Source organism: Eleutherodactylus coqui, chromosome 2, assembly GCF_035609145.1.
Source record: "Eleutherodactylus coqui strain aEleCoq1 chromosome 2, aEleCoq1.hap1, whole genome shotgun sequence".
In the NCBI taxonomy this organism is placed as follows: Eukaryota; Metazoa; Chordata; class Amphibia; order Anura; family Eleutherodactylidae; genus Eleutherodactylus; species Eleutherodactylus coqui.
Genome location: NC_089838.1, coordinates 52,121,031 through 52,142,735, shown reverse-complemented (window position 1 = coordinate 52,142,735; position 21,705 = coordinate 52,121,031). Strand labels below are relative to the sequence as shown.

General features: G+C 47.8%; 1 protein-coding gene across 11 annotated transcripts in view; it reads left to right on the top strand.

The window, feature by feature from the left end:
* Positions 1-21,489, top strand: part of ERC1 (ELKS/RAB6-interacting/CAST family member 1) — a 96,183-nt gene extending 74,694 nt beyond the window's left edge. For 8 of the 11 annotated variants that reach the window (XM_066590951.1, XM_066590950.1, XM_066590949.1 and 5 more), the window contains 3 exons: positions 4,424-4,525; positions 19,644-19,832; positions 20,385-21,489. In XM_066590951.1, coding sequence (XP_066447048.1) covers positions 4,424-4,525; positions 19,644-19,832; positions 20,385-20,522 — 429 coding nt within the window. In that variant the 3' untranslated portion in view covers positions 20,523-21,489. Of the gene's footprint in view, positions 1-4,423; positions 4,526-4,966; positions 5,032-19,643; positions 19,833-20,384 lie in introns of those variants that run through there. The other 3 variants (XM_066590956.1, XM_066590954.1, XM_066590952.1) reach the window with 1 other exon arrangement.
* Positions 21,490-21,705: the final 216 nt, after the last annotated feature.

Here is a 21,705-nt window from a genome sequence, read left to right as displayed (position 1 = left end):
ATCCGGGTATACAGGCAGGTAGGAACTATTAGGGGTTGATCCAGGGAACAGTCTGATTGCCATTAGGGAGTCGGGAAGGAATTTTTTCCCCAAAAGGGCTATCTGGCTTCTGCCCTTGGGGTTTTTTGCCTTCCTCTGGATCAACACAGGAGGATAGAAGGCTGGACTAAATGGACATTGTCTTCATTCGGCCTTACGAACTATGTTACTATGTATTTGTGAAGTCACGGCTGCCCTGATCTAAAGTAGACGCCTCCTGGTCACCGATCCCCTTAAGAGTTTCCTGGCATAGACTTTGTTTATTGTTTTCCAAGATCTCTGCTTGCTGTAAGTAAACTGGAAAGTTCTTGTTGACATCAAAAGTGTGAAAACCTGCACAGTTCTAATACTTTACATAGCTGAGGGTTTGTTACAGTGCATCCAGTCCTCTGATAGGTAAACGGCCCGGACTGTAAACTGATGCATTGTAACAAACAATTGGAACAGGAGAGAGATTGGTGAATCTAATGGGTTGATCTCCCATGGGGTTGGATGCAGCTGTTACAAACCCTCAGCTGTGTGAAATATGTCTGGATGTGAATAAAATTGTTCCCATCCACTGACAGCAAGCAGAGATTTTGAAAATGGTGAAGAGTTGAAGCAGAACTTTGTGAGGGGGACTGGTCATTAGGCAGCAGAGCTGACTCTTCACACATTAGCAGTCCCCTCCACAAACCCTTTACTGACAGGGAGACTGTCTATTAATCAGGACCCTGACAAGCAGTTTTACTAGGGGATGACAGGGATTTGAGACCCTCCCAGATGTGGGGATGACAGTGATGTTAGACCCTCCCAGACGCGGGGATGACATCAGATGGAAACACTCCCAGCCGTTCGCAGCCCCTTATACTCCGGAGGCAAATATCTCCATATATCGTGTATATACAGAAAGCAAGCACTTCCCACCAACCTGTGGTACATCCAGAGATTGACCACCCTACTGCGACCGTCCCAAGCCCACCACCACAATCGCGGCTTTCCCTTGCATATGGTATATTCTGCATGAGCCAACATTGTGTCACCATACCGCCACATGGGCTGGACCATTTGTGGTCTCTGGAGAGGGGTGAGTGGACGCCTGCTGCGACTGCTTTCTATCACACCCTGTCAGACGCCGCCAACCCTGGAAGGATTCACATTTTCCTGCCGCGAATTCCAGATGAATCATATCAGTGATGGACGCGCATGTAGCTAATATTTCACCCTTCCCCCGCCATCTTGTCTGCTTTTAAGTGGATGTGAGGAGCTGTTGCGGAGCTATGTGGCTGGGGTGCTCAGATTTTTAGTCCCCCACAGACTCCTGTGTAACATGGGTCGGCTGCTCCGATCTATCACAATTGACCCATTTCTAGATAGCTGTCACTCGGCTGGGCAGCGCCGCCTCCCCCCCCCCCCCCCCCCCCACTCTTCTTGCCTCCGATTTTGGTGCAGATGTTACACGTTTGTCCTCTTCCTCATGACATTGTCTTCAACAGACCCAACCCCCCTACCCCTCAAGCCTCTTGTCACCTGCTGTCCGGCCCCCCTTTTCTGAGCCGCTGTCTTGCCAAGTACGGATCTGGATGATTTCCGCTGCTTTGAGTCCTACCGGCACACGTAGCGGGGGAGGGGCTCTGTCGCCGGTCACCCAGCTCTCCCAGAAGCAGAATCTGCTGAATAGGAGGCTCTGGCTTTTTCACTTCTTGGCTCCTTTAACTAACATAGTAACATAGTAGCATAGTTCGTAAGGCTGAATGAAGACAATGTCCATCTAGTCCAGCCTGTCTAGCCTCCTGTTTTGTTGATCCAGAGGAAGGCAAAAAAAAACCAAGAGCAGAAGCCAATAGCCCTTTTGGGGAAAAAATTCCTTCCCGACTCCCTAATGGCAATCAGACTGTTCCCTGGATCAACCCCTAATAGTTCCTACCTGCCTGTATACCCGGATTAACAAATAATCTTAGATTTATAGCTTATAATATCCTTCCGCTCTACAAAAGACATCAAGTCCCCTTTTAAACTCCTCTAAGGATTTTGCCATCACTACGTCCTCAGGCAGAGAGTTCCACAGTCTAGCTGCTCTAACAGTAAAGAATCCCTTTCTATGTTGGTGATAAAACCTGCTTTCCTCTAAACGTAGCGGATGCCCTCTTGTTACCGTTGCAGTCCTGGGTATAAACAGATCCTGGGAGAGATCCTTGTATTGTCCCCTCATGTACTTATACATGGTTATTTGGTCGCCTCTTAACCTTCTTTTTTCTAGAGTAAATAGTCCCAATTTTGATAGCCTCTCTGGGTATTCCAGTCCAGTCATTCCATGTATTAGTTTAGTTGCCCTTCTTTGAACCCCCTCCAATACCGTAACATCCCTCCTGAGCACCGGTGACCAGAACTGTGCGCAGTATTCCATGTGAGGCCTGACAAGTGCCTTATATAATGGAAGGATAATGTTCTCGTCCTTTGCCCCTATACCTCTTTTAATGCATCCCAAAACTTTATTTGCCTTTGCAGCAGCTGACTGGCATTGGTTACTCCAGTTTAGTCTATAGTCCACTAGTACCCCCAGGTCTTTTTCCATATCACTTTTCCCTAGCGGTACCCCATTAAGTGAATATTGGTAACATCCATTTTTGCTGCCCATGTGCATAACCTTACATTTATCAACATTGAACTTCATTTGCCATTTTTCTGCCCAAGCCCCCAGCTTATCTAGGGTCCTAAGTGTCACTCTCAAATGTAATAGTCAGCTCCTCGGCCCGCAGGGACTCCGCTGTCCAAGAAGAGTCAGTCTGAGATTCTTCCATCCAGACGATAAACAGAATAAATAATCTGGCAAGAACCCACAGTGCAACGACACAGGAGTGAGGGGGACATCGTCTGCCACTACCTGCAGCGCCTCCCAGGGGTCTCGCTCTCCATCAATCACGCTGTTTTTTGCTTGTCATCTGACCTCTCCCCCAGAATAGCAGCGATTTCTCACTGTAGGAAAAGCAAACAAACGTTCACAGAGATGGCGGACCTGTATACCCCAAGCCATAGAAATACCAGAAAGGACGGGTATACCCCGAACCATGGCGATACCGGAAAGGACGCGGGTATAGCCCGAACCATGGCGATACCGGAAAAAACGCGGGTATAGCCTGAACCATGGCGATACCGGAAAGGACGCGGGTATAGCCCGAACCATGGCGATACCGGAAAGGACGCGGGTATAGCCCGAACCATGGCGATACCGGAAAGGATACTGTGCCTCTGTACTAGTGGAACTACAAGTCACAGATGTTGTTAAATGTGAACTACTAACATATCTAAATATCTACAAGCATATGTGACACCTGAAACCCATTATATAGTGTCCATCACATTACATGGCCTGTATTATACTCCAGAGCTGCACTCACTATTCTGCTGGTGGAGTCACTGTATATACATTACTTATCCTGTACTGATCCTGAGTTACATCCTGTATTATTCTCCAGAGCTGCAGTCACTATTCTGCTGGTGGAGTCACTGTGCACACACATTACTTATGCCGAGTTACATCCTGTATTATTCTCCAGAGCTGCAGTCACTATTCTGCTGGTGGAGTCACTGTGCACACACATTACTTATGCCGAGTTACATCCTGTATTATACTCCAGAGCTGCACTCACTATTCTGCACAGTATATATTCTAGCTTCCCCGGTGATTGGACCTGTGGCGTATCTCATAGACAGAATTTTCACTTCTCTACTGTAGCGCCCTCATGCCCTTTTTTCTTTCCTGTAGCGCCCCATGTACCCTCTGTGTTTGTCTCTGGTGCCCATTTACCATTAGTTGGTGTCTACCCTTCCCCGCGGGCACATGAACACTCAGCAGCTGCTGCTCTTCTTGGGTCTTCAGGCCATTGTGAAGCATCTTGACCGTGACTTCCAAGCCGTAGGTGAAATAGTTTGTACCTTGAGTAATATTTTTGCTGCCCCCCGGGGTCGCCTCCTGTGTCAGCAGCCCCCCTGCAGGCGGCACATCTGTGCGTGTTTTGCTGTGATGTTCCATGTATGTATTCAGCTGTTAACCCTTGTACTTGCTGCGGCTGGGTGACCCCTTTAGAGTATTTTGAGGGGGTATTGTAGATTAAGATGTTCCGCTGAGAGCCTGCGCTGTTAACCCTTCCTGTAGGGATCTGCTACACCCGGGCCTCTTGAGCAGTAGGCAAAATGAAGTCCTGTATCAGTATTAGTTGAGTGATGGCAGATATGGAGCCTGTTCCACTCTTGCTGGAGTTGCTATCCAACTTTCCCCGACTCCTGAATAGCAGATCTTCGCTTTGAAAGTCTGGGTAACAACCGTAACTGCAGCCATATTGGTGGTTGCTAAGGAGCGGCTATCCGCCGTGTGTTTAGTGTCTTTTTCTCTTTGTGCTCACAGACGCAGAACAGGATGAAGCTGATGGCAGACAACTACGAAGCCGATCACCTGAAGACATCTGCCCAGTCCAACCAAACTAACCACAAGCCCTCCCCCGATCAGGTAGGTTGGTCCTGTGTCACTGTAAATATCCTTATTGGTACCCCCTATACACACATGGGCATCCATAGCCCTTTGATTGTCCTGTAGTAACGCTCAGTGAATGTGACGCAGTATGGCGGCATCCTGCAACTTGTGCAGCAGCATGTGACTGCTGGGGGCAAAGTTCTCACGCAGCTCCCGTCCTTCCAGAAGTTTGCAGTTAAGTATTTGGAATATATTCAGCCACTCCTGCAACCAATCAGATTGAATTGGTCAGTGTAGATAATCCCGTAGGGCCACAGGTCACATGGGCTGCTGTATGTATACAATTAGATCTGTCAGAGCAGATTGGATGATGTGTAGATGATTAACTGTTCCTGCTGCAGTCACTAACCAGCTCTTTGTTTTATCCCTCACGCTGCTCTCTGATGCCTCTTCTATCCTCACCATCTCAACCAATAGGATGATGAGGAGGGTATTTGGGCATAACCAATGAGATGATTAGGTCAGCCATTTTGTTCAGAACGGTGAGAACCCGCTACGGCTTCATCCTGGATGTCCTGCATGTCTTTGTCTGGTCTGTCTGCATGGAACCGATGCCCTTCACCCTCTTCTGTCCCTGGCATGTGCCTGCTGTGCTTCTCCTCTCCCACCCATAATGCAGTTAGCTAGCTATGTATGGTTTCTTGACTGGAGGTGACATTACGCCTTGCACCTCATCCCTGCAGATATCTGTCACCATTGTATCTTTGTGATTTTTGTATATGTTGCTTCTTAATTTGATTATGGAAAGAGCCGGGAATCCCGAAAGGAGGTACTTGTGCTCTATCAATGGCATTGAACACGTCAAGCTGTGGCCTGAGACAAGTGGGAGTCATGGGGCAACTTATATAGACGTTCTACAGGAACCACAATGCTGCAGTCTGGATCGCCAAAGAAAAGCATTGCAAGGAAATGGTAGATAGTCAACACAATCATCTTCCCAACCACAACTTACGGTTGGACACTGGACAAAAGAGACTGGAGGAAGATTCATGCCTTTGAACTTTGGTGCTGGAGGAAACTCTTACAAATTCCTTGGACTGCCAAGATCCCTAACACAGTCCTAGACCCCATTAAACCAAAGTTTTCATTGGAGGGCAAAATTCCGGAACGGAGACTCTCGTACTTTGGTCAGAAGACACAAGCTAATTCAATAGAAACCTTGATAATGCTCGGAGTGGCCAGCGGTAAAAGACCTGGCGCTAAAGATAGCGCCAGCGTCATACTATCAAAGCCAGCACAACAAACGTGACTAAACAAACTGAAAGAAGCCGTACATCACAGAACCACATGGAGAGCTGATCCATTATGTGTCCGAGAGTCGCCCAACTAAGCGGATGAAGATAGAGCTTCTCAATGTAAAGGTCTCATCCTCCTGTAGTATGTAGACGTTGGACAGCACTAACAGCTTGCATGTTGCCCCCAAACCTTTACTACATGCCTGCAGCTGTGCCCCGTTGGCCTTTTTAGTACTGTACTGGGTCAGGACTACAGAGCGCCATCGTCGGGTGCAGGTAAATGCAAGTTAGTTAACCCCTTTGTGACCACAATATGCCTTTTTACTGGCCTTATCGTGGGCTTTAAACCTTCACATAGGTCTTTTTAAGATGGTGGCTTGACGGACTACTGACAGCCAGGCTCCTGCTCTTAAGTGTTAGGAGAGGAGAAACCTCAGATTCTGTCATTTTAACACCTTACATGGCACAATCAATAGCAACTGTAGCATGTAAGTAGATGAAAGGAGGGGGGGGCTCTTTCTGTCACCCATTGATGGGTGCAGCACAATGGGTTTCCTTGGCAGCTGGAACTCAGCCTATTGCAGGGTCTAATAAGTTGTTGTTATGCGCTGGGTAGAATGAACTAAATAAGTAATGCAGTGTACTTTAATAGCGATCGAACGATCACATCGTCAAGTTCTTTTCACGGACTAAAAAAATAGTGTCGGGGGGCGTGGCCTGCGACCAGCATGGAAGGTCGCAACTAAGAGGTGCTCCCCAGAGGGGATAGCAAAATCCGTCCAAAATCCTGGCCTGACCAGTACCTGAGCAACCCAAACGGTACCAACGGGCTCCCTGACCCTCGGAGACAATCTGGACCGAGTTTGAGAACGATGGCAGCCCTCTAACTCCTGCAACAGAGCCGCGAGTGGGAGACGGCACCAGCACCCCGCCAAGTTTTCCCGCGCTTCGTCTGCAGCCATCCTTATTATCCTAACCTGCCGCCTGACTGACCCGGAGCCCCAACGGACCACCTCTCCTCACCTACCACCCGGCAGGAGACCCCGCTGGCGCTCGGAACCGGCCGCACCGCTCCAATTTCACCGGAGCCCCTCTGCGCTGTTCCCGGGCTGCGGAGATCGGCGTGCATCACGGGCCGGGTGAGGGCAACCCCCCCCCCCGCCGCAACAGACGAGGCTTACCTGGAGGAGCGAGGCGCTCCGCTCGCGCCGCATCTGGTCCCGGACTAAAGCCGCAGGAGACATAGAGGAGCTGCCGGCGCCGACCGTCCCGACATCACCTGCCCGCGGCCGGCCGCGGAGATCGTGACTCGCCGCCTGCTCCCCGCTGCTGAGCACCTACCTCTGATCGCTCCCGAGGGGGGACCGAGCCGCCGTAGGGTGACCGCCTCCTTGGAAAGTGACAGGGGACGTCCCTTGTGTCCGTGCTGCTGCCGCGGGGCCCGCCGGGGTCCGTACCTCGCCGGAGCCACTACACTATAACGCCTCTGCCGCACGCCGACTTAATCCAGGCACCACAAATTTAAAGCGGCGCTCCTTCCTCCCGGCGCCGGTGGCGGCGGACCCGGCGATCCCAGCCTGATCGGCTTCTGCGGCTCAACGTGGTTCCGGTCCGCTCCACCGAACCACACCACCTGAGGATTAACCCCTGAAGAAAAACCCATTTCCGGGACCGGACCTGCGGAGCCGGCAACAAAAACTGTAAGTTGCTCACAGGGGGCTGGGGGACAACATTCAGGACTGAATAGACTCCTCACAAACGCTAACACAGTCCAGGCGGACTATAACACAACCGGAATACTCTATTTCCTGTAGACTGTAATATCCTGCGGTCGGCGACCGCCATATCTGATTGGCGCAACTCCCCCACCCTCTTCCACCGCGACCAGACCTAGGCTAGAATCAATTAGGCGCTATCAGGATTTAGCCAACTGAATACTCTTTGTGCGGTTGCCCACGGTAACGCAAAGATAGAGACCCCTGATCTCTACAAGCAAATACTGACATAGTCTATACTATAACGACAATTCGCATAACCCGCCACACCAACCCAACGAATTCTAACATGAGTACACGCGCGAAAGGTGGCTATGCCACCGAAAAACTAAAGGAATTTTCTCGCTCTGAAACCCCTGATCACACCCCGCGTGCAACACGACCCACACAGGCGAAAGAGCCTGAAACCGAAGCAGGGCAAAGCGCAGAACCTACCATGCGCCAACTCCTAGACGCAATCAACACCTGTAAATCTTCTCTTACTAATAAAATTGAAGAGATTAAATCTGACGTCTCCCTGCTACGACAAGACTTACACAATATGCGCGATAGAATGCGGGAAATGGAAGAGCGTGTCTCCAATGCAGAAGACTCACTGCGTCCATTAACTACGGCGGTCAAAAAGGCAACAAGAGCGATAGAATTCTGCCAATCCAAAACAGACGATCTGGAGAACCGCTCGCGTCGTAACAACTTACGCATAATAGGCTTACCTGAAAAATCAGAGGGTTCCCATATAGAAACATTCGCCGAAACTTGGCTAAAAACGCTACTAGGAGACGACACCTTCTCTACCAACTTTACAGTAGAAAGAGCCCATAGAGTCCCTGCAAAACCGCCACAGCCGGGTGCCCCCCCGCGCCCCTTTCTAATAAGGATCCTAAATTGCAGAGACCGAGACGCTGCACTACGCCAAGCCAGAATTAAAGGCCCGCTGAAATATAACAACGCAACGATTTCTATATTTCCTGACTTTTCTGCTGAGCTACAAAAACAAAGAGCTACCTTTACAGAGGCGAAGCGAAAATTCAAAGAGAGACAGATTCCCTACTCAATGGCATACCCCGCCCGCCTACGAATCGTAGCCCAGGGAAGGGCGATCTTCCTCCAATCTCCCACAGAGGCCTTGGAGTGGCTAGATATGCACCCTGAAACACCAAAAGGATGAACGTCCCCACAACACTAGCTAATGGGACTTTAAATCTTGTTGTGACCTAAACGCCCAACATTCCTTTGACGCATAGACTGTGTGCAACACGATCGGGACACCGCTAAAGTTATGGTTGGAGCCCAGCGGTCAGCCGCAAGCCTCTAAAAAAAGGCCAACAGAAGTCTTCCCCTAAAAAAGACAGAACAGCTGCTACCTCTAATTAGATTGTAGCTAAATTGTTTTCTTGTTTTCTTTTTTGTCTTTTTCCTTTTTCTTATTCTCCCCCTCCTTCCCCTCTTCCCCCCCTTCCTTACCCTCTCCCCCCCTTCCTCACCCTCTCCCCAACCTCTCTGTTTTGCTGGTTTCTTTGATATCCGCGGTATAATTTTAGTGAGATGTCAATGTTCAATGTTTTGAATTGTTATGTTTTTGCTCTTCAACAATGTCTTCCACAAACAGGCGCTAACACAATTCCCCCCTTTACACACATTAATACCAACCCCCCCCCCCATCCCAAGATCACAGACAAAAGACTAAATCTTACGCCTATGTAAACAATGGCGTCCCTAAAATGTCTTAGCTGGAACGTCCGAGGGCTTGGCACAGCACTCAAACGAAGGACGGTATTTGCGTATATCAAACAACTAAACCCACACATCATTAGCTTACAAGAGACCCACCTTGTCAAAGACAAAGCAGACACCATGTCAAAACCATGGATCCAGTGGACTTCCCATTCCTTTCACACCTCCTCCTCTAGGGGCGTCTCGGTGCTAATTCACAAATCAGTGCGCTGGAACCCAATCACCACCCGCAGGGACCCTGAAGGAAGGTACATATTTATATACGGAGAAATAGACTCCAAACCATATGTCATCTTATCCATATACAATCCGCCCCACAATAATCTCCATATCTTGCAGGCTGCTATTGCGTTTGCACATCACTATCCATCAGCGGAGGTGATGTGTCTAGGGGATTTTAATATGATAATGGACCCTATCAAAGACAAATTCTACACATCCTCTAATCCCACCCCCACCTCAAACTCCCCTTTGAGACAATTAATCGAAAGCGTCGGATGGGTCGACCTCTGGCGACTACGTCACCCCGAGACACAAGAATACACTTGCCACTCACCGGGATACAACGCACTGACAAGAATTGACTACATATTTAGTTCCATAGAACTGGCAATACATCTCGCAAGTATAACACACTGTCCGAGAGGCATATCAGACCACAGCCCCATACTGCTAACCCTAAAATTCCCACAAATTAAAATAAGGCCCACATGGAAACTACACCCATTCTGGCTCAAACTTATTGGACCGGACGACCAGATGCCCTTCCACATCTCCTTATTCCTAGACGCCCACAAGGACAACACCCACCCCGCCCTGAAATGGGACACGCTCAAGGCCTATATCAGAGGATTCCTCAAATCAGCTATCTCACATATAAAAAAAACGACATCCCAGGCCGACAGGGAGATGGAAAACCAAACCCTAGAGGCTGAGAAAGCATATATATCAGCCCCCACAGACGCCAACAAAGTAGCCTGGCTCAGCCTATCCCGACTCTATAAGCACCAAATACACGCCAAAGCTAAACGTCAACTATTTTTCTCCAAACAACATTACTTTGAGTTAGGGAACCAATCCAGCCACCTACTCGCTAACCTCATCAAGAGGGAAAACCAAACAAACACGATCCTTAAGATCAAAAACCAGCAAGGAACAGAGTTCATTGACGCCTTATCTATCACCAATTGCTTTAAAGAATTCTATGCTCACTTATACACCTCCACCTCTAATAACACGGTAACAGATGTCTTGGCTTATCTGAACGATCTAGACTTCCCTACCCTCTCTGAAGAGCAGGTCAATCTCCTGGAAGCCCCCTTCACTCTGGAAGAGATCCAGCTAATAACCCAAGATATGGCCCTTAACAAATCACCAGGACCCGATGGTCTTCCCATAGAGATATATCGCAAATACCATGAGCAACTAGGCCCACAGCTTCTTGAGGTGCTAACTCAAGCGCAACTAGACAAAACACTCCCAGCCTCATTCTATAAAGCATCCATAGTAGTCATCCTGAAACCTGGGAAAGATCCCACAGATTGTGGATCTTATCGACCCATATCACTGGTGAATGTGGATTACAAAATCCTAACGAAAATTCTGGCCACTAGGCTGAACCAGGTGATACTATCCATAATTCACCCCGACCAAACGGGCTTCATGCCCGGGAAGTCTACAACTATTAACATCCGCAGAGTCCAAACAGCTATCCAGCTAGGTAAACAATATAACATGCCCTGGGCTCTGGTCTCACTCGACATGGCAAAAGCCTTTGACTCTGTGGAATGGGCCTTTCTGGAGGCCTGTTTGATCCGTTTCGGTTTCGGACCCAAGTTTCAACAATGGGTTAAAACTATATACAAATCCCCGACTGCAAATGTGGTCGTTAATGGTGTCCCTTCGGCGGATTTCCACCTGGCAAGAGGCACCCGTCAGGGATGCCCTCTATCCCCGGCCTTGTTCGCCATAGCCATAGAAGCACTGGCGATCCGACTAAGAAGTGCCCCTAGTGTAACCGGCATTAAATGGTCAGACCTCGAAAGCAAACTGGGACTGTATGCAGATGATACAATCCTATTCTTATCGAACCCATCAGACTCCTTTGCCCAAGCCATGACACACATAGACAGATTCTCCCACTTTTCCGGACTACATGTTAATTGGTCCAAGTCAACAATCCTCTATACAGAGACCAACCCAAAAAATGACCCCTGCGTCGCAAGATACGGACTAAAACCAGTCTCAACATTCAAATATTTGGGAATGATCATGTCATATGACCATAATAATGCAATAGCAGATAACATAAACCCACTCTTAGAAAATATAAAACACAAACTAAAGCGATGGGCTAAACTACCATTATCTGTAGCCGGACGCATAAATCTCATCAAAATGGTCGTCCAACCCAAATGCCTATACATACTACAGCACATGCCAGTGAATGTCCCCAAGCGCCTCTTTAAGTCCCTAAATTCCCTAATGATAACATTTATCTGGAATTCCTCCCGCTCTAAGCTGAGTCTATCAATCCTACAAAGACCCAAAGAGCAAGCCGGAATGGCCCTACCGGACCTCCGGCTTTACTACCTGGCAGGACAACTACGAAACATCAGAGCTTGGGTCTTGGGGAAAGAACTACCCATAGCAGACAAACAACTAGCTAAACAAGTAACAGGACAAAATCTCCTGAACTTCTTAGAATTCCCAGAATGTACCAAAGCCACCGAACTAATCCCACTCCATAAACTGGCTCTTAGCGTTTGGAAGGAAATAAAGACTCTGCAGAGTTACCAGAATGTAATACCAGAGCTCCCTCTCTGGAACAATCCTGGTCTTACCGCACTACAGACCGTCCCAGACCCACAATACTGGATCGCCCAAGGAGTACAAGCAATAAAAGATATATATATAGACGGAATCCTCCCCACTTTTACACAACTGCGAGAGAGACTACAGGCCCCACGCCTCCAACTGTTCAGATTCTTTCAGTTAAGACATGCACTAAACTCCCAATTTCCCCCCCCCCCCTTCGGCCCGCATATCCAAATTTCCCACAATAGGAATTCTTAAATCCCAAGGACCCAAAGGCCTAATATCAGCTCTATACACACACCTCCTCTCAGCCAAAATAGATCCTAAACCCCCCCCAGCATATGATAAATGGAAACTTGCCATTGCTTCCCTTACACCTGAGGAATGGCAGGATATTTCTGAATCCCACCTGTCAGTATCACCAGCTGTAAATAACAAGCTAATCCAGCTATACATCATACACCAAGCCTACCTCACTCCCAATCGACTACACAAAATGCGCAATACGACCTCGGATTCATGCCAGAGATGCCGCCAACCAAGGGCGGACTTCTGGCACTTGATCTGGAGGTGTCGGCATGTTGGGGAGTTCTGGTCAGAAGTAATAAATCTTGTAAACTCGCTGTTACAACCCCCATTATCCATTGAACTAGACCCCAAGGTGGCGCTGTTTGGTTTACTGGAGGAGGACGAGTGGCCATTCCATACTCGGGTCTTTTTACAGAAGATACTATTCCTGGCTCGCAAAGAAATAGCTATGAAATGGATGGCAACAGAGCCCCCTTCGATCCTACATTGGATTCGGAGCGTGAACACTGTAACCTCGTATGAAAAAATCATATACCAACACAGAGGATGCCCGGCTAAATTCCAAAAAGTATGGGGAGCCTGGCTAAATTCTTACTCTACCCTGAGTACCAACTGAAATTTAAACCCAATACACGATAATCCCCTCCCCCCCCCCCCTCCCCACCCCCTAATATCCCCCCCCCCCCACTGACAAGTGCCTGGAAGACCTGTAACCACTAAGACCCAAGAAGGAAGAGCAAAGCTTAACTTATTGTTTATAAAAGTTCGAAAATGTTTATTGTTAATAAAAGTTACAGAAGGATAGTTTGGAAGACACAGTAACAAGCTCGATGTTAACCTTTGAAAGCACGAATATGTTTCTATCTACGTTCATTTGTACTGTACAAACCTTTTCTATTATGTGTCTCGCAGACTGCTTATCATTAATAAATAAAACGAATTAAAAAAAAAAAAATAGTGTCAAAAAAGTCCAATAAAGTTTATTTAAAAACAAAAGTAAAAAAAAAATACTTCCTTTTCCCCACAAAACAGCCTTTTTAAATGGATAAAATACCTGCAATTAAAAAAAACAAAAAACACAGCACATGACATGTATTACCGTGTTCGTAACGACCCAAACAATGAGAATATTGTGCTATTTATCTCAAATGGTGAGAAATGATTGAAAAAAGTAACACTATAATTGCTATTTTTCTTTTCTTCGCCTCCAAAAAAACATAATAAGAAGCAATCCAAAAGTCACATGTAGCTGTAACTGGTGCCAATAAAAACTACAACTCTTCCTGCAAAAATCAAACCCTCACAGAGCTCCGTTCCGGGAAAATATAAATGTTCTTGGTCTTCGAACGCAGCGATGCAGTCAGTTGTTTTCTTTTAAAAATGTGTTTTTATTATGTAGTGTAAAAACCAAAACCATCTCTATAAACTTGGTGCCGCAGTAATCGTGCCGATCAGATAAGATCGCTGGCAGGTTATTTTACCAAATAGTGAAAGCCATAAACCTAAACCCCCAAAACAATGGCAGTATATCTGTATGATTTTTCCTACAACACCCCCATGCCCCCACCCCCACCCTCCGAGGAACATCTCCAATGAATGAACTTTGAAAATTCCATGGAGTAGGAGATGGGTGAATCCAATCCCGTCCCCCAAAAAATCCTTATCACCCCCCAATGTGCAATTACGTCATGAAAGTGACGCTTTGTTCTCATCACCCTCTGTGAGCTGAAAGCGAAAGGTGAAAGGGTTAATCAGGATTTAATCCGGCTTTTCTGGGGGCTCTTTATCACCCCCCTCCCCTTTTTGTTGTTGATATTGGAGGAACTCGCAGAGCATGTAATTGGAGGAATGCGGAGGACGCAGCACCTGGGCCATCTATGGGAACCACATAACTGCGGCCTATTGAAGCATTGTCACCGGGGTCATTTACAAGCGGAGCCCTCAGTAACCCTTTCCCGGCCGGTTCTCTCCTCAGTGTTGTAAGCAAGTACATTGTAACGAACCCACTGATGTGAGATGGACTCGGTAGCTGGTGACTGATGCATTGTATCAGGAGAGGTCTGCAAGCAGGGGTGTTCTCATTCACTGACCGCAAGCAGAGGTATTGGAAATCGGTACTGAGTTGAAGCATAAAGTCAGTTAAAAGTTGCAGAAGGCTTCTGGCTTGGATCTTAGTGCCATAAAGATGGCAGTGCCAGGTGGTGGCATCATAGCAGTTCGGGTAAGAGTAGGTACACAAGGACCCCATGTTTTGGCTTTTCTCGGCCCCTATAGCCCGCTGCCATGTCATATTACACAACACAGATGCCGTTGTAGCCTTAGTGGCCATGGTGGTATGATGGGTCGTGCTTGCCTGTGCCCTTCTCTTATCTTGGACTCTCAGGGGTGTGATGTTAAGTGTTGCCCATTGTCCTTATCATGTAATTAAGAAGCCATTTACTTCTGCCCGTCATGGCTCCCGGCACATTCCTTCCAATGCAAGACAGATCGCAGACGCCCAAATATTTTGTTGCCGAGCGACAGTCAGACCGGAGGAGCCCCGGCCGTATGTGGAGACGGCCAACGCTCGCTATACAGGCATTTTCTATCCTTCACCAGTGAGTTATGGGATTATTCTTCTCCATTCAGGTCTAAAGCTAGAGAGCAGTGCATTATCCTTAGAGGTGGAAGATACTGTTATCTGCAACCAGCAGGACTGTGAAAGGCAGCTTAGTATGTGAGTAGAGGAAAATAATAGATAAGAACTGCTGCAAAAGCTGTAAAGCAAGGTAGTTGCAAAGTTTTTCCTTAACTTCTGATGTAGAGTTCAACGTGTATCCAGTCACCTGTGGGATTCTGGGTAAAATGTTGATTGGAGGAGCGCAGCGACATCCAATGTTGTTAGGATTGCACAGGTGTTCTCTCTATAGGATATCCTTAAATCCTGACCTGCAGGTGGGGGGCACTTGAGGACTGCCATATTCTACAGCAGTTCCTGTGAGTTTTCCGGTGCAGGGTCCTCCCCCGCATTCACAGTGGTACATGCCGTATGTTAGTTCTGGCCGCACCGATGATGTCGTCTCTTTAATTTGCACAGCAGAAAACAATGGTGCATACATGGGATATTGTTTGCATCGGGGGCTCGCCTGCACCCCTCCAGAGGGGAGCGTTCTCAGATCTCTCCCATCTCAGTGTGAGGTGAAGCTCGTGCTGGCGGCACTACTGACAAGCCGGTCACAAACTTGTGTCCCTTGGCGTCATCTCAGAGCATCTTGGATGGTCTCTTCCTCTTGACATTCCCAAAAAGCAACCCCCTCCTGTTCCTCCCCCTCAACCTAGAAGAAAGGAACTTGCTACCCCCTCATTTAAAATTAACCCACTCATTACTGGGGATTGCATAGTAAACCCTGTGTGTCCCCAGTAGACACTGTACCAAAGCCGCAGCAGCGTCACACTACCTCATTTCCACGGCCTCTCGAAGCGCCGTCAGCATTTTCCATGATCGCAATTGTAAATTGATGTTTTCGTCTGCGAATTTGTTTTTCATTGAGAACGCCCATATAATAAATTTAGCAACTTTCTCTACTTGCGGTCGCTGCTTACATCTAGGAGCTGCTGGGAGTTGTAGTGCCACAACAGCCAGATATTGTCATCAATAGAATGGGAACCTCCATACTTTACATTGCAGGCTGCACTCACCAAAGATGCTTGTATGACCCGGTGACTCATTTTTTTATTAATGCATCGGATCACCCCTCTCTGGCGCTGCAACCCCTCCATCTTCCGCCCCGAGGAGCCCATTATTGAGCCCTCCATGAGCTCTTCTTTCAATATATTTATTAACAAGGCTTCGCATCTCAGCAGAGACGATGGCATCCTTAATGAAGTGTGCTGCACCCCATGATCTGCAGACAGTGGGCTTAACGGGCTTTGCCGTGCTCCATTTCACCTGTTATCTGCCCATTGTCCCAGGATCTGCCCTTTTTAAGAGGATTAGCCCCCGGGAAGCGCTTGCCCCTCACCATAATGGCTGCCATGTTAGTTGTCACCCAGCAGGTTGCATTATATTGACAGGGTTGCTGAAGGTGCTGGATTATCAGGTGGCATATCCTGTTAATTTGGATCATTTTTTGCATGTCAGATTATCAGGGCTTCCAGACCATAAAGTGCCAGACTTGCAGCCCCCCACCTAGTAACGCTTTGAACCCATCCGCTGGTGTCCGAGGATACCTTTGCACCACGAAACACTTCCCCGCACCATTATTGCGCCTCCACCCGCCTGACAGGAAGGGGTCGTCGATTCAGGTTGCTTGCGCCATATTCTGAACTCCCATCTGTTCCTCGAAAAAACTTGGCGTGCGATTTTATGCTGCACGTCGGGGATCATTTCCATATAGGGAAGAGCCAATCGTGAGAGGGTCGGGGGCTCTAATAAAGGAGCCATTTAGTGTATGGTCATAATAGGGTAGGGTATGTTGCTTTGTCACACTCCCTTGTATTCATATACTCACACTATGTTTACGTGGTTGATATTTAACACCCGCAGATCAAAGCCAAAAATTGTCTGTATGGTCACAGTCGTTCCCCAGCTCTTCATGACACCTATCCTACAGAAGGACACTACTATAGCACTGATAACCGAGGGCAATAGACAGTAGTTGCCTCTCCTTGAGTCGGCCTCATCAGGTATTTCAGGCAGGAAAACGGGAACAATAAATTCAATTAATCCACACCGTCTGGGGGGTCTTTACAATTCACACAAGCGGACGAGGACGACGTCGGAGTTTGTGCGTTCACTTGTGCCGCCTGTTTCTGCTAAATCATTAAAGGGGTTGTCTCACGAAAGCAAGTGGGGTTAAGCACTTCTGTATGGCCATATTAATGCACTTTGTAATATACATCGTGCATTAAATATGAGCCATACAGAAGTTATTCACTTACCTTCCCTGCACTGGCATCCCCGTCTCCATGGCTCCGTCTAACTTCAGCGTCTAATCGCCCGATTAGACGCGCTTGCGCAGAAGGGTCTTCTGCCTTCGGCTCGGTCTGGCACGAGCGGCGTTCTGGCTCCTCCCCCTTCTACGCGTCATCGCATAGCTCCGCCCCGTCACGTGTGCCGATTCAAGCCAATCAGGAGGATGGAATCGGCACGCGTGACGGGGCGGAGCTACACGATGACGCGTAGAAGGGGTGGAGCCAGGGAAGGTAAGTGAATAACTTCTGTATGGCTCACATTTAATGCACGATGTATATTACAAAGTGCATTAATATGGCCATACAGAAGTGCTTAACCCCACTTGCTTTCGCGAGACAACCCCTTTAAGTCGCTCACATTCACCGTACATAAGAGTCGTGGTGGATGACTGCATTGAGGGCCACATCTATACGTCCGGGTCCTCAAGTGTTGTACATGGGGGCAGATTGATTTGTTATATATCACATATGTGTAAGGAATCGTGTCCCTTCCATATTCTTCTGACTGCTTCGTGCTCCGCAGCCCCACGTCAGACCCTGTGAACTTTTGTATAACGACGGTTCATCACCGGATAATGACAAGTTCTGAAACTTTTTAATCCGCTCTGTAGATCAATTATCCACTTTTTTACCCTCAAGATCTGTGCTTGCTGTTTACAACCTGCAGAACTCGTGTCTGTCTCGCAGTTGTATCCATTCTAGACAATCCTCTTCGGTTAAACTGATACATTGCAACAAAGTATCAGAACGGAGGAGAGAGTTGTGCTGCTGCTGTGTTGAGCTCACAGAAGATTGTTCAGAGAAGCCGCGCAAGTGGAGATCTTGAAGACCATGAAAAATTCAGTCTATTGTTTACGTTTACTGATGAAACTTCATTTTTTTGCATTGCACTTTTTCCTTCTTGTCCGTTTTTTTTGCAAGATTTGGCGCAGAATTCGTCCTCTGCCATCTGCCTGAAAAAGGTGGGCTTTCCTTGGATCCGCAGCCTCTGTGCACGCTGCTTTGCAGCAAGGTGAATTTTGGAAAGGCGCCTACGTGTGCTGCTATATCAACTTGCGTCCGTCATTGACTCCTATTGAAAAAATATATATACTATTTTTTGTGTTATTCCCTATATAGGAAAGCGTAGTCTGCTGTAACCGGTATGATGTATCCCGCCCGACTCTTTTGGCCTTCGTCATGTGAATGGAGCCCTATGGATGTGTGACGTGAGGCTCTGTGTGCGCCGTGTCTTATCTGGCAGTTATCTGTTTCCCGAGAAGCCCTCCGAGACCCCTGGATTTGCTCCGTATCGCCGCTGCTTTCTGTCGGAGCTGCTAAACTCCCCTTATCCGGTGTTGACAGCCCCTCGCACGCCTGCGCTCTTGTCTGTGAACGTGACTTTAAGATACGGTATCTGTTAAGCTGCGCCGCGCCTGATGCCACGTGTCGCTGCCTTATAAAGGACTGCAAGATTCCCGGCGCTATATACAGTAATATCCACCTTCTTAGAGGGCCACTCCAGTCTTGTGTCAGTAAAGGTTCATTGCTGAGCAGGGAAAAGTGCTGCAACTTTTTAAAACTGTCAGTTTCTCACAGTTTTCAAGATTTCTGCTTGCTGTCAGAAAATGGGAATACTTTTACTATGTACCGAAGCTAAAATCTTCTGTAGACTTGTTACTTTTCACAGCTGAGCGTTTGTTATAAATGTATCCAGTCTGAATAATTGCCAGTAAAACTCCCTCATTCCAGTCCTGATAGTTTGTTACAATGTAGCAGCACGTTGATGGTCCCTTTTGATGTTCACCTCCCCCCCCCACACACACACACACCATTTTGTGCTTACGCTTCCTGTGCTGTTTCCATCTGACCCCTCTTTTTTCCTTTGCTTCTCTAGTATAACTGATGGATATTGACACGAGGTATATTTGCCGCGGAATGTCCGTAGCACAAAATCAGCGCCATTTGGTGCGGCAACCGCTTCCTTTTTTGAAGAGGTGGAATCCGTACCCCAAATATGGTGCTGTAATTGACATGCTGAGGATCTTTGCTCTGCAGATCAGTTTTCTGCAGTGTGTGGACGGGATTATTAACCTCTCATCCACTTTGCTGCTGAAAATACTGCAGATTTTCCGCACTGAGCGTCCACACAGAAAATCTGTGGCAAATATCCCCCGCGTGGACATCCCTGAAGGTTCCTCTTGGGTGACCGGTGGCGGTACCTGTAGTTGACATTGTTGGATATTTCTCGTCTTCTCTGTCTGCAGTTAACCGCTATGACTTCTCTTGCAGATGATTCAGCCCCTCTTAGACCTTGACCAGAATCGCAGCAAACTCAAACTATATATCGGGCATCTGACTGCTCTGTGCCAGGACAGAGACCCCCAGATCCTGCAAGCGCTTCAACCGCCCGACTCCTACTACCTGGATGATAACCGGGCAGTTTGGGAGCAGAGGCTACAGAAGATGACTGCTGAAGAGGTGAGAGAGTATGTGCGTGTGTGTGTATATGGAAGGGGGAGGGTGGGGGGTAGTAGTACCATCATGAAACACATAAAAGTATACACAGAACCCCCAAATCCCCTGCACAGACATGGTCAGATGTAGAAATTTTGCCTACCTGCACCCACTACTAGAGGGAGCTCACTGCAGAATGTTATTATTATTATTAGAGTGCAATGGAAACTGTATAACTGCGAGTGAGCTCCCCCTAGTGGTGGCTGCGGGCAGACAGAATTTTGTCATATAGCTATGTCTATGCAGGGGATTTGGAAACACAGAGCCTTACTAAGAGATTTTGCGCTGATTTCTTTTTTCAACCAATATTTTTATGATGTTCAAGGGTAGCCATTCACTTTAAAGATCTGGAAAGAAGTGAACATAGTATTTGCCCCCCAAGACACTGGAGCTATTAATTTGTACCCACCATGAATTGCAGGCACTTCCAGAGTCTTGTGGACAACATCGTATTGACGCTCACTTTGTTTGGTGGTGTTCTTCTTTGCTCACAATCTGCTTGTTTCTGTCTTTCAGTTGAGCGAAGAGCTGGAAAAATGCGAGCAAGAGAGCGCAGAATTGCAGGAATTCGCCAACGCCATCCTCCAGCAGATTGCAGATCACTGCCCTGATATCCTGGAACAAGTTGTCAATGCCTTGGAAGAGTCCTCCTGACACCACAGAGACTGAGGTCTCCTCCTGCAGCTCAGATACAACGGACGCCAGTGTTAGTCAACAGTTCTTCTTCTTCTTCCTCCTCTCCACCCGCTAGCTGCGGCCAGGGGTAGAGACCCGCACATCCAGCCTTGCACTGCCTGTCACAAACTGCACTGTATGCACCGTTCCACCAGGGCTTCTTGTGGTTTCTAGGGGCTGCATTGCAACCCCATTCCTAACACTAGGACCAAAAAAAGATCCCCCTTTTGTTAAGGGTGGAATTGACCTCTCCGCGGTCATTCCCCTCTGGTTTAATCACCAGACTTTCACTACAGCAATGCAATAAGAGTTTGCCTGGACCCGTGGTGACGGTGTTGGCGGCGGCGGCGGGGATCTCGAGGTCAGGAGGCGATGAAGTTGAACTGTTACAGAACTTATCATGTAAGGAGATTTCTATCCGAAGACAAACTCAGTTCTCGCCAATCACTACAGATTCCATTGGATTCCAGCAGAGTCTATCCAAGATGCTTCAAAGCTTGCAGACTACAAGATTCATCCTCCTCCTCCGCAGCTATTCGGGTGTGAAATTCTAATTTTGCACATATTATCGTGTGACACTTTATTTCTTTTCCTGGGAAGGTTTCTATCAGCCAGCAACTGTTCATCAAACCCAGCAACCCAGATCCACCAGCACTACCACCACCACCATCTTCACCAGGAGATGCCAGCTCATTCTTCCTATTATTACCGCAGCTTTTACTTTACACCCCATATATCAGAGCTCCGCTGCCCCCAATCGCTCATATATTGGGGGATTCATCACCAAGACAGACTTAAGATTCTCTAAAGAATATAGCATCTACAAAATGCCATCGGTGTCCCATTGTGGGCGCCGGCAAGGAAGTGCAGGATTGTGCCATTCTCCTGGTGATAGATTTGTCTTTCCCCCAAAAGGTTGTCCTAAATTAAAGAGATTCATTCAATGTTATTGTTCCTTTTTGTGTTCTCGGTGACCAACTGGCTGCTAAGGGTCGTGCTGCCTGACCACCTCTTTGGGTGTTGCACAGTGTACCCCTCGCCGCCAGCCTGGACTGTCCGTGTTCCCCATCTCAGACTGCAGTATTAATCCGATATTACTAAAAAGACATTTCCGCAGAGAAGCTGCTCCGTCTCGGCAACTGATTCTCGACTGTTACAGGGG